The 13,975-nt window shown below is 46.6% G+C and overlaps 1 protein-coding gene across 1 annotated transcript in view; it reads right to left on the reverse strand.

Annotated features, from left to right (window-relative positions):
- Positions 1 to 13,975, reverse strand: part of LOC147663559 (general transcription and DNA repair factor IIH helicase subunit XPD-like) — a gene marked incomplete at its 5' end in the record, with an annotated part of 227,504 nt that overhangs the window by 29,668 nt on the left and 183,861 nt on the right. The window contains one exon of the mRNA XM_086950360.1: positions 990 to 1,123. Within this exon, the coding sequence (XP_086806486.1) occupies positions 990 to 1,123 (134 nt within the window). The remainder of the gene's footprint in view (positions 1 to 989; positions 1,124 to 13,975) is intronic.

Consider the following 13,975-nt stretch of genomic DNA (forward strand, 5'->3'; position numbering starts at 1 on the left):
AGTGGTTTGGAGCACTTCGACTATCTACTTGCCTGACACAGCTCGCAGCAGCAAGTGCCGAAGGAAGCCGACCCTCCAGCAGACGCACTGAGAGAGACGCTGTCTTTTCTCTTGCCGAGAAATCCAGCTCCAGTGTTTCCAAGCTCCCATTGCAGGGTGTTGGGAAATCGATTCCTGAGACCGAGAGATACCAGACCTCCTTCATTCTAAACCAAGGTACGGAGCTGATTAGACCATAAGAGAAATCTTGGATAGATTCTTGGCAAAAGAATACTAAACCTATGCTACACCATACTTACTTCTTCCCTCGTACTAGACTTAGGTTAGGTACATTGGGGTAGGCGTATTTTAGAAGCACCAGTTGAGTACTTTTAGTATTTATTTATATATGTATGTATTTTATGGCTTAGACATCATACCATGCTTTTACAGTATTATTTCATAATACTCTTCTTGCTGTACGCATTATACTTTACAGCCAGTATTACAATTGTAGCAGTTAATTTCTTCTGCATGTGAAAGAAGACTGTTCAATAAATACTTTTATTGAAAACGTCCGTCTCTATACTTCTCTGCACCTCTGGTGAAACGAAGCATGCACGATTGACTGAGTGAAATATCTATCTATTGTTTCCATGACTCTGAAGATACATTTTTATCTTGGGGAAACAAAGTTGTCATGTTTATGCGGTTGTCAGAAACGAATCCCTTCTTGTTTTGTCAAGAAAGTTTCTAGTGACCTCTAAGCTAGCTGGCACACAAAATTAAGTCTAATGTATTCGATAGAGACCTAGTTGACCTCAGTCCTACGTCAAATCTATAGGCTATAGTATTTCAATGCGCAGAGCCTATTGGGAATATAGGAACTACACTACAGGAGACTGTTCACCAATTTAGTGGACAAAAGACTTCGTAGGATAGATAAGATGTTTCTAGGCAGAAGTTCAGATCTCACCCTGTGTAATAATTTCTCCTATATTTTGCCCCACCTTGCAATATCTCATCCGGCAACACAGGATTAGAAAGGTAGACATCAGTCTCTCTAGCAATGTTGGCCTCTCTCAAGCCTTCGACCATTCTCCTGTATTCATCCTTGAGCTTCTGTGCATCCGTTTCCTTGATCCTGTGTGATAAAAGAGAGAAGAAAACTGGTTATTGCTGGAACAAGAAGCACTTGTTGATGTTTGACTAAGTAAAGTGTGAAACTACGAGAATCTTAAGGCCCATATTTGTATGCATGACTTAATGCTATTATGGTGATCATGTGGGTCTAGGTCCTCATCTCTGTTGTTTCTGATGCGCAAGCCCTAAAAGGGATACGCTCTTCATATTTAAGAATCACGAAAAAAGAAACCGTGACCGGTATACCAATTTTAAAAGGATGGGTATGAATAAAGGGGATGGGTATGAATGATGGGAATGGGTATCAATGAAGCTCCCCATCTCCTTCCAAAATATTAAGTGGTCCATACAGGTACGTATCACCAAAATACAGATGATGATGGCTGTTAATAGCCGTGGGAAATGTACCTTTGAACAACACTATAAACTATTATTTCAGGCAGCAATCTATCTGCCCTCATACCAACATTGTATTTTAGGATCATTGCCAGACTTCATTTTACCAGACTTCACTTGAGGGGATTCAATATGCTATGGTGCACCTGATGATCACGCACAACAAAAGGTCCAGGAGTGACAATCAAGTTAACCTGGAAGACCGGGAAGATGATTCAGAGGAGAGCCTACATATGCAGAATGACATAATTGCTGTAGCCGTTTCAGTAAGTTCAATGAAGTTAAACAACTGATTTAGATCGGTATTAAAATGAGCTACACACAGTAAGGCATAGCAGCACTAATGCTTTTCTGGACAATTCTACTTTCTTTCCATTTCCACGGTCAATGAGAAGCCTTAGGGTCATCAGGCTAAAGATAAATTAGCGGGAAAGAGACAACAAGGGCAACACAGAACTGACCCTCTGCATTGAGTGAGGATCATGGGGTAGCTAGGCACCAGATATCCCAAAGTACACAAGTCAATGCTGCAATCTTACAAGCTGAGCCCGCTAAAGTGGGACTCAAATCTGTGACGGACTTGTCAGGCCACCAACCGAGGACAGTATCCTCTAAACACTCATGTCCAGAAATACTGGTCAATGCTGACATAGTAGTGAAGTTCAATGAAGCTTAGAAGAAGAGCCTCGGGCTAATGGTACATAGTTAACCAGGGCATGATGGAGGGCATCTGTTCCACTGTGCAGTGGGGTTAGTGGTCTTCTAAAAGGATGTGTTGCACACTGTGTGGTTTCACTTTTCCAGTTGGCAGGGAGCGCCCTATTATGGGGTCTGTCACACTTGAACTTCCTCAGCAGAAACCAGTTAGTAAATAAGCGCTCTGTTTCAGGAGACTGTCTGATAGTTACCTTGCGGCCCTCCTCCACTCCGAATGGTGGGCAAAGGGCATCACAAATCTTTCCTGAGCTGTCTGAGAACATCCCCATGTGGGATGCAACTACCAACCATATTGGGAAAGAGGCCCTTGTATACCATTCCTGAACTTCTGCATCAGTAGTACAAATTGTGGACTAATGTTGACACGCTGGTACATTACATTACTAATTTTGCCAAAAAAACTATTGAATTACATTCTTATTAACCACACCCAATTATCTCTTTTTAAACCATCTGGTACTGTCTGCATAATCTGCTTGGGACTTAATGGATCCCTTTTTTATTGCTATATTGTTTTATATTGCATCGTAATGTATTCCGCTAACTCCGCACCCAGGTCCTTGTTATAAACAGAAGAAATAAATAAAAGTAAAGGAATACAATAATTCTGTTGTCTTAAGAGTATGCTTCAACTGCCATTGTAGCCTTCTTTCTGCCTCCCTTGTTTCAACCCTTAGGTTCCATGTCCCTCTATTTCACACGATGACTCATGTCGTTAGTTTTTATATAACAAACTCAAGAAACCAAAAAATCCAAAATACAGCAAACACACTAATAATCCAGGCTGGCTGGCAGGAATGCGAGTGTATGGAGACTGACTGATGCTGGAGCAGAACTTCGACAACTTCCTAATGAGCAGAGCTCCAAAAAAAACAAATAAATGCCTCCTTAAAGTAGGCTTGGTTTTAGAAGCAGAATTCCCATTTGAGGCATTCTTTGAGTAAGGCACAAGTAGTAATAAAAAAAACATTAGGATTCAGAAAATAAAGTATGTAACATCTGAATGAAGGTTGCATATGAATATTGAAAATGTGCTAACTGCCACTAAATCAATATTAAGAACAGGACCCCCTGCTTCACTCTAAGGTTCCTAGGGCAGGTCAAAACTATCATTACAAAAAAAATCCCCCGGGAACCATATCTTTCCATCAAAGCTCATAAGTTTCACATCCACACACAAATACGTTCCAAAGGGTTAATTTTTTTATAATTGTTTATTGAAAATAAAAATACATTTTGTATATTGTTTGTATTTACTGCGGATATCTTCTTATTTATGTATTTTTGTACTGCTGTATTTCCTTGCAAGAAAATAATAAATGAAAAATATTTAAAAAAAATAAAAATAAAAATAAAGTGAAAAATATATTTAAAAAACATAACCCTCTGGGCCATACGTTTATGTGTGGATTCGTTTTGATGGAAAGATAAGGTTACCAGGGGATTTTGCTTTTAATTGCCACTAAAGTCATGGAAAAAGCAAACATGGAGAAACATGCAAAATGGACAACCATTTTCTTTTAATTTAAGTTAATGATTCCAGACTTTTGTGGAAGGCCAATGTGGCGGCTGCCTCTGATGAGAGAGGCCTTGCTCCCAAACACGGGCCCGCTACGTTTCAAGGCCGTACTACCTTTATCTGACGCTAAATCCATTCCTAAACTTGCAATAGAGCTTTGGGATATTCTGGATAAGAAAGGCCCAATCTATGTTTTATCACGGAAACCTGGCTCCTCCCTGCAGCACTTCCATGTATCTCAATAGCATTCCTTTCGGAATATAGTCTACTCAGACTTGATATACAGAACAGAACAGGTGGGGGAAGTGGCAGTTGGCCTCCGTAGCTCGGTAAAAGTGGAGCTACTGGAATCATGCAGCGCAAATTGGACCGAAGGGCTCATATTTAAACTGGAGACCTGGTCCCGGCTACCTGTGGAGGGGCATTGTGCCTGCCAGGTACTAAGAAATAATTCAGCACTAGGCTGACTGAATGGCTGGCACCTCACGTCCTTGAATAAGGAAACGTCATGCCGGTTGGTGATTTTAACCACAGCGCTGAGCTCAGTATGGATCCAGACACAATAGAATTACTTTCGGATCTCAATTCGCTGGGTCTCACACAAAAGGTGGTAGGTGCTACACACATTCCAGGACACTCGTTAGACCTCATCTTTACTAATTCACCCTTTCTACAGGTAGATACCCTCAATCCGCAGATTTGGACTTACTATCATGTTATTAATTTCTATTTGGACACTGAAATCTGAGGTCTTGAATGCACGAGCCCCGGGACTGACAAGATCCTGGAGGAAGGTTGTACCTTCTTTCTTCACTGCGGCATACTCTCTACCCTCCCCCCTCCCCCCCTACCCCCACGCCCCAAACACACCACCACCACCTCGAGGGACCACAATGATATTAATCCAGCCGTAAACCACTTTGGGAGAGCTCTCACCCAGGCTGTAGACACCATCTCTCCGCTCAGACTTAGTCGGAACAAAAAGAACATTTTCCCTTGGTATGCTGAATCCCTATATTGGGATAAAACAGCATGCAGGAAATTAGAATGCAGGTGGAGAACTACCAAAACCCCTGGAGACCAAGCCAAATATAGAATTGAGTTAGGAAAATATCATTCAAACATTAAAGAAGCCAGCAAAGCTCATATAATAGACAAGATCAATTAATGCGGGCGACTCAACAAAAGAACTCTATAGAATAGTGAAGGAATTCACTAATCATACAACTTGTACCTCACCAATCTCAGCCTCCCAGGATGTCTGCAATAATCTCACTAACTTCGTTGAGGGAAACATTTCCAACATTTATTAGTCCTTTCCGAATAGTAGTATCTTGCCAAGCCTAGTTTTGACTAATTTCTCAGATGCTACTCACCGTACTCTCCCGGATACCTTTAATACGGCCACCCCAGATTAAATATTGATCCTGATGACTAGAATCAAATGGGGGTCCCCAGACGACGCCCACACATTATGGCTGGTCTGGGCTTTCATCTTCTCTCCTCAATCGCCGACATGCTCAATCTCTCCCAGAGTCTGAAATCCTTTCAACTAAGTGGAAATGCGCTTGTGTTATACCTATTTAAAAAGACTATGGCTAATTGTCAAGAACTGGCCAACTATAGACCTATATCTTTCCTTGTTGGATTATTCCCAGTCAGGATTCCGAGCATCTTACAGCACTGAAACTGCTTTAACGGAGGGCCTAGACTCTATCGAACTTGCTCTGGATGGGGGAACTCTGCCATGCTAGTTTTGCTTGACCTGTCGGCAGCGTTCGATACCATGTCATATCTAACCTTAACTCAAAGACTGAGGGAGACTGGTATTGGGGCAAGGCATTAGGATGGTTGGAAAGCTTAATGGACGGTCGTACCTAGTCAATACAGTTCGACTCATTCAATTCCAGAACCAAGGGTGTGCCTCAGGGCTCATCTCTGAACCCAACTCTTTTCAACATGTATGTGGCCCTCCTTAGGCACAGTGATAAGATTGTGTGGCTTTTGGGTAATCTCGTATGCAAACAACACCCAGCTTGTCATCACCATGGACCCCAATCCAGAATCTACTAAACTTAAATTCAGGGATTGCATGACTAAGATCACCCCGTGGATGTCTGCTAATCAACTTCAAATGAACACCGGCAAGATAGAAATACTGCTTTTTGGGAAAGTTAATTCGTTTGGTGAGACAACTGGTGGCAGAGGGATCTGGGCATTACTCCCACTCCAAAAAAGTAGTTAAAAACCTAGGAGTTCTAACTGATGAAAATCTATCCATGAAAGAACATGTGAACTTTACTTCTAGAACCTGCTTTGGCATTATGTGTATGCTCATCCAGAAACACCTTCAAGCGGTTACCCTTGTAGTAAAGGAAATCACTAATCCAGGCACTCATAGTGAGCGGTGTGCATTACAGAAATTTGTTAATGGTTGCAACGAATGTGGGTCTCTTTTCTAAGCTTCACGTGATCCAAAACATAGCAGCACGCTTGGCGTGCAACCTACCATCTTTCTCTCCTTCTGAACCTAAACTGAGATTTCTGCACTGGTTGCCCGTATGAAAGTGTGCCATTATGAAACTTCTATGTTTGGCCCATAAGTCTGCATGCAAAAGGGCCTTGTTACTTACAAAATAGGGTGCAACAATACATTCCTACCCGGAATCTGAGAGTTGGTCAATCAATCAATCAATCAATCAATCAATCAATCAGTGAATTGTAAGCGCGCTACTCACCCGTGAGGGTCTCAAGCCGCTGGGGGGCGCAGATCTGTTTAGCCGAAGATCCAGGTCTTGAGGGTCTTCCTGAAGGTGTTCAGGGAGGGTGCGCGTCGGATGTCTGCCAGTAGCTGGTTCCAGGTCTTGGCTGCAATGTGAGAGAAGGATCTTCCGCCTGCTCTGGCTCTGTGGATGCGCGGGGTTTGGGCCAGTGCAAGGTTGGAAGGTCGGAGGTTTCTTGGTTTCTTTTGGGTACGTGGTAGTTGATTCTATCGTTGAGGTATTTGGGTCCGTTGTTGTGTAGGCATTTATAGGCGTGAGTGAGGATTTTGAAAGTGACTCTTTTCTCTATGGGGAGCCAGTGAAGACTTCGTAGGTGTTGGATGATGTGTTCGTGTCGGGGGATGCTGAGGGCGAGTTTGGCAGCCATGTTCTGTATTGTCTGGAGTTTGCGGATTAGGGATTTGTTGATGCCGGTGTAGAGTGTGTTTACAAAGTCCAGTCTGCTGGTGTGAGTGTGTCGCTGACTGTCTTCCTTGACTCAGGGGGGCTCCTCTTGAAGGTCTTGCGGAGGGTGTTGAAGCAGCTGGAGGTGACGGAATTGACCTGTCGGTTCATGGTGAGGGATGAGTCGAGTACGATGCCGAGGTTCTTGGCGTGGTCTGAGGGAATAGGTGGGCTTCCGAGAGCGGTCAGCCACCAGGTGCTGACCCATGCAGAAGGAGTGGTACAGAGGACGAGGACTTCTGTCTTCTCTGCGTTGAGCTTCAGCCAGCTGTTGGTCATCCAGACGACAACATCTTGCATTCCTTTCTGGAAGTTGAGTTTGGCAGTGGTGGGGTCTTTGGTGAGGGAGAGGAAGAGCTGGAAGTCATTGGCGTAGGATACGATGTTGAGGCTGTGTTGTCGGACGATGGCTGCGAGGGGGGCCATGTAGATGTTGAAGAGGGTGGGGCTCATTGATAAACCTTGTGGGACTCCGCAGGTGATTTTTGTGGGGTCGGAGAGGAAGGGTGGAAGTCTGTTCCTTTGGCTTCTTCCGGTGAGGAATGATCGGATCCAGTCCAGGGCTGTTCTTTGTATGCCAGCGTCCTGTAGTCTGGCGACTAGTGTGCAGTGGGAGATGGTGTCAAAGGCTCCTGATAGGTCGAGTAGGATGAGGGCTGCGGAGTGGCCTTGGTCCAGGAGGGTGCAGATGTCATCTATAGCGGCGAGTAGGGCGGTCTCTGTGCTGTGGTTGCTTCAGAATCCAGATTGGGACGGGTCGAGGTCGGCGTTCTCTTTAATGAATCGTGTCAGTTTCCTGTTGACTGCTCCTCCCCTTCGCAACTTTGGCTGCGAAGGGGAGGAGCAAGATGGGCTGATAGTTCTTGAGGTCAGTGGGGTCAGCTGTGGGCTTCTTGAGCAGGGGTCTGACTTCTGCATGCTTCCAGTCGTCTGGGAAGGAGCCTGTTTTGAAGGTGGTGTTGATGGTGCGCTGTAGTTCGGGTGCGATGGCGGCCACAGTTCTGTGGTAGATGTGAGGGGGCGGGCAGGGGTCGGTGGGGGCCCAAGTGGATGCTTTTAAGGGTCGAGGCGGTGTCTTCGGTCGTGATCGGTGTCCAGTTGGAGATGGTGGGCTGGCTGGTGTTTCTGGGGGGGCGGGGCAATCTGTGGCGCCTGGTGGATGGTCAATGAAGTTGTCGTACAGGTTTTTGTTCTTGAGGTGGAAATAGGCTCCAAGCTTGTCGCGGAGGTCTTGGGATGGGGTGATGTCTGTGACTTCGCTGCGTGGGTTGGTGAATTCTTGAATGACACTGAAAGGTCACATTTGTACGGTCAGGTATGGGAGGGCATGCTTTATTCTTTTTGGCTCCACATCACTGGAATCAGTTGCTACTAAACCTTTGCACCTGTGCCAATTTATAAGCATTTAAAAAACTTCTGAAAACCTGGCTATTAAATTTGTAAATCTCATTTAACTGAATCTATGCAGTTTTCTGGAGCGCCGACCAACCCCTTAGGGGGTGATTAAATCGCTTAATAAATACCAATAACATAACAGCTCCTAAATACGCCTCCTATCTCTGCCATTAAGGGACCACCAGACCACAAAAACAGTGGAGGAGACTAACCCAGACTGCAGGGCACCCACAACTGCACTTTTTTTTGTGGCTAGGCCTCCTGGTCCCTCGCTCCTGGGCAGAGGGGTCTGCACCCATTCATCGGACTTACCCAGACAAATTGGAGGCTATTCTCCAAGCATTCAAGATTTCCAGGGTTCACCTAGAGGGGACGGTGGATGCTGTCTCTGAAGACATCAATCTCTTATGTGATGACGAGTGCAAGCTCACAAAGAGGTTCTCATACTCTTAGAGGGAGATCGTGGAATTACAGCCCAACACCTCGGACAGGAAATGCCACTCAACAGACAGAGCGGTTAACGACAAGGAAGGACGCAGCCTCCGGACAACTACGACAAAATGGGGGCCGCTGCCGAAGTTGAAGCTAGCTCCGGGAGCCCGCTGGCAGTGTAGCCGCCAGGGCCAGTAGCCCGAAGCGCAGTGTAGCGGACGAGCAACCTGAGAGCACAACTTAAAGGCCTGTCACTGAGCTATAAAAGACTCGGAGGAAACTAATGGAGATGGCCCCGTAAGCTTTGGCACGGCCCACTCTTACCTGGAGGGCTATAGGCGCCCACCGCAGAAGGTGAGACACAGGAGGGTCCACTCTGGGCCTGGACAGCTGCCCACGAGTTAAGAGGGAGCATGCGGAACGCCCTTGGGCCCGGAAGATATCCCCGCAACTTGTGAGTGACCGCAACGCCAAGTGTACTGCAGGAAAGGAAGCAGGCCGCGGGACAATCCATAGCGGAACAGAGCTGTAGGCTGAGGGCGAAGGGCAATCCATCGTAGACCCAGCAGACACCGCCCTTGCATCCGAACACACGGAGAGACCCAAGGAGACCACTGCCATGAAGGTAGGCCTTGTGGGCCTACTGCAAGATTCAGCAAATAGCAGCAAACAGGAGTGGGAGCCAGCAGGAGCTACTCATGACACAGTTCTACCCTGGCCTAATCAAGGAGAGACGGGCGGACAGGCCGAACCGTGAGTCACCACCAGGCACCAGGGAGAGAAAGGGCCTGACGGACATAGCTACAGCTCACAGATGCACGAAGAGCCAAGAAGGCCACGGCACTGGAGGTAGGCTGCGGGGGGACCCACTGGAGGACTGCGCCCCTGACCAGAGTGGGAGTGAAGCCGCTGGGGAGCACCTGAGACCCCGCGGATAAAGCCATATTCTGCAAGAGAGCATAGCAGAAGGGAATCCACAGAGCAGAGTGCAAGCTGTGAGATGGCTCCACGCGACTGCATGTGGCAGCCCGGGTACAAAGAGCTGCCTGGCGAGAATCCTCGTGGGCCCCACAGCTTCTGTGCCTGAAAGTAGTGAGAAGCGGGGAGCCCATGGGTGAGGAGATAAGTGCCGTGGGATCTGGCACGGGACTACTCTGACAACAGGGTGTGTGCGTGGAGCAGCCAGGAGCTAGCTGAGGCCAAATTCTGCACTGGACCCGCAGAGCAGGAGGTGGGTGGACAAAAGGGGAGAATTGTGTCACAGACGTGGGATACCAAGCGGATCAGGGGACCTCCTGCTCCACAACCATTTACTGATCACACGACCCCAGAACCCACAAACTGTAACCCACTGGGTGAGCAATGTCTGCTCTGGGATCCCAGGGAGGAACTGTGAGGCGTAACACTGTGCGACAGGGAGGGCAAGGGAGCCACAGAGAACCACTGCTCGCCTCCTTTCAACACCCAACATAGGGAGGAGAGAACTTGGCTGTGCAACATGGGGAAAATACCAATAAAGAGAGGCCATACTTCTCGTGACATGGGAGGGGGAGCGCACAGACATATGAGGGGCAGACAGTACGGAAGTGGTGAAAGAAGTCACCCATGTGCAGCCGACGCTAACAGATATCATGTAGGCTATCACAGCATCCCCTGAAGCCCTAGAAGCTAAAATTGATGCCATCGGCACTGACCTAAACCTACTAAAATACGACCACTGCGGACTGGCGGAGAGAGTGATGAATACCGAGCAAACAATCTCCGACCTCCCCACAGAGGTGATGGATATGCGAAAATCTCTTACAGACATAGAAACCAAAGTGCGGATCTTGGAAATGAGATCAGAAGACAGCGAAGGTAGATCTTGCAGAAAAAATCTGTGTATCATATGAGTACAAGAGTGGCATGAAGGGAGCAACATGGTGCAGTTTCTGGAAAATTGGATAAAGACAGAAGTGGCCCCGGAGAGGCTCTCTCAATTCTATGCGTTAGAAAGGGCACACAGGATCCCATCAGGACACCCAAGACCGGGCGCTCCTCCATGCCAGATAGTAGCTCAATTGTACCACTTTTGAGACCGAGACTTCATCCTAAAAGCCCACCAGAAAAGCAACCTACAGATCGGAAACAGCAAAATCATGGTGTTCCCTGGCTTTACCAGAGAAGTGCAGAGACCGAGAACTCCATTACTAGTGGTGAAAAAGAAGTTACGGAACTTACAGATACCATACGCAAAGCTGTTTCCGGCCTGATTGAGAGTGATACCCCCAACTGGGGTGCAGTTTTTCCAGTTGCCTGCAGGATGCTTGGGAGTGGCTCGATTCTGGCCCGGGTTGCGGATTGCGCGGAAACTCCTGGAGTCAATGGCAAGAAACCGAGATAGAGGCTCAGACAAAACTAGAACATCATCCTCAACAGAAGTAAGGGAGGAACGCCACAAGGTCCTCAAAGCAGTCGCAGAGCTCAGCCAAACGAGTTCAAGTCCCAGGTCAACACGCAGTGACCAAAAAGAGGGACAGTTGGACCGCTACCAGGCCTCCAATGCCTTAGAAGACTCAAGAGACGGACCTACTTAAAATTACACCCAAGTCAGTCGATAAAATCAAACGAACAAGAGACTGCTGTGAGGAATGGGACAATGGACTTAACTGATTACATCCTTCCGGCTCTGCTCTTGAGAAAGGGGTGACTTCAGTTGCTGAGATACTTAAGGTACTGGGGCGGCAACTGCACCGGCAAAATGGGGGGTGGCGGGGGTGACACCACAACCCCAAATACCATACAACGTTTCTTCCCTTATAGTTTGGATGGGCACTGAACTATTACCTGTCCTGGTGAGGGCGAGTTGGGTAGTTGATTTGTTTGGGGGTTTACACTTAGGGGCCAGGAGTGTCTGGAATAGGAAATCTGCTGGGAGATCTTTAGTACCAGTCCAATGGTTCCCGCCATGGACCTTAAGTGTATCTCGTGGAATGTACGAGGGATGCAGACCATGTCAAAGCGCCACAAGGTACATGCATACTTGATTCGGAAGAGAGCTCAAATTGCAATGCTGCAGGAAACACATATAAATGCAAAAGAAGGAGCAGCACCACAGAGTAGATGGAGGGAACAAAGTATACTGTACGAATTACCTAGAGTTTGCTAGAGGGGCGTTGATAAGGGTGAGAGCAGGGGTCCCCTTTAAGTGCATCAGACAGATCATTGACCCTGAAGGGCGGTATGTCGTGCTAATAGGCAAACTTGACAGCAAACGTGATGATTGGGAGTATGTTTGGCCCAAATATTGATCAAACGTAATTCTTTGCTACCTTTTCTAAATCACTAGAGTCTGTTTTGAGCAGCTCAGTGATACTGGGTGGGGATCACAATTGTATAGTGGGAGTTGACTTGCAACGCTCCCATCCGCCCATGCAGGACTTGCCCATTCGCAGAGCAGCCGAAGCGCACAGGCAGTACAACAATGGGGGGCTGATAGACTCCTGGAGGGCACAACATCCGGGGGATAGAGATTACTCTTTCTTCTCACATCTACATGAATTACAAGTTAGGCTCGACACTGTGCTGTGCTTCCCAGATGTACACAAATGTATCCAGGCTAGTGAATATCTGGCACCGACGATCTCTTTGCCTGAATAACTGTGTGCACTGCAGTACAAATAAACAACTTTTTACGTACTCAAGCATTTGTTTGCATGATTTTCATTTTTCTCCTGATACATGTTAAATCATTACAACACTTCAGTGATCAATTAATTACTTTCCATATGTAAGACAAATTATAACATAAATTACAATGCCCAAACGTAAGTAAATATTTTTATTTTTTATTTATTTATTTTACAGAGTTTTATATAGTGCAAACTTGACCCGAAGGTATCGGGTATCAGAGAGCTTTACATAGCACCAGTTGCGTAACATGAGGACACATTCATTTTTAGGTCTCGCCTACACAGCGCGCATGCGCTGCATAGGAGGAGACCTCTTCGAATTGATTCGCTTTTTCGCCCAAAAACGTGCACGCTTTGCATTGCTTTTAATGGCAACGCATGTACGTTTGCCGATTCCCTTGCGGGAAGCGAGCTTTGGCGACAACAGTTTGTAATTAACTTTCAAACAAATGGTGCCCCTGCTCGCCCCCGCAAGGGGAACGCTTTGTGGGTCTGTTTTTTTTTTTTTTTTTTTTTTTTTAAACTCAGCGAAGATCTCCTAAGACTTCTTCCAGCAAACATAATGCTGGCATACAGGCTGCTTTGAGCAGAGGAGAAATCCCTGTGGCAGTTACTGCAAAGCAGGGTATGATGGGAGGTAATAAACAAGAAGTCATATGGAATGTGTAACAAAGACTTGTGTTTTTAATGTTGTTATTACCTCAATTCTTTTAGACGAAACAATGCTAACAAAGGCATTTCGTAAAAGCAGGCACTACTGGGATACCGTTCAGGAGACGTACATTTGAATGCAGCCACACTCGCTGTAGGGCTGTTGTTGGAATTGTCGCATTCACACCTGCGTCACCGGAGCAGCCATTCATCCTTCTGGCTAAAAATTCACGTTCTAATCGTAGAGCAAACTTCAGCATCCGCGGCACACAATAGCCAAGCTGTAGGCAACATGTCTCTTCACTGCTGCCTGCAACAAACACATGCAGCACGAGTGAGATAACCACAAATCACCATGTGAAGCTACAACAGCCTGTAGGGCTTCAGCGACTGACTGCTGCTTTCAAACTTGGGGGAGCTGCACTTTGAGCGCTGGCAACACTTCTCTGACAAGAGAGGTCTGTGTTTTGTTTTTTCAGAAGCGGAAGGGGCGACGTTTCTCGTTACGTTTTTCCCCCTTTGACGAAACAGCTGAGTACATTGTGAATATCTGACGATTGGTTGACTAATTTCTCTCTTTGGTCACAGGACTAGGGAAATCCAGTTGACATGGCATGTTAAGCTAACAAACAGTTTGATGGGGACATTTCCTTAAACAAACACTGACTTCCTGACAACAGCCCGCAAGGTGCTTCCGAGAACAGTCATCTGGCATTTGCTCTCAAGCCACCGGGGTCCCCACTCCCCAGTCATTTTCATTCTGATTTGAGGTTCTTACTCACGAGTACGCGTGAAACGTATGTCACAGTCCATAGCAACAGCCAACCCCCCACCCATAAAAAACG

The sequence above is a fragment of the Lissotriton vulgaris genome, unplaced genomic scaffold (assembly GCF_964263255.1).
Source record: "Lissotriton vulgaris unplaced genomic scaffold, aLisVul1.2 SCAFFOLD_2419, whole genome shotgun sequence".
Classification (NCBI taxonomy): Eukaryota; Metazoa; Chordata; class Amphibia; order Caudata; family Salamandridae; genus Lissotriton; species Lissotriton vulgaris.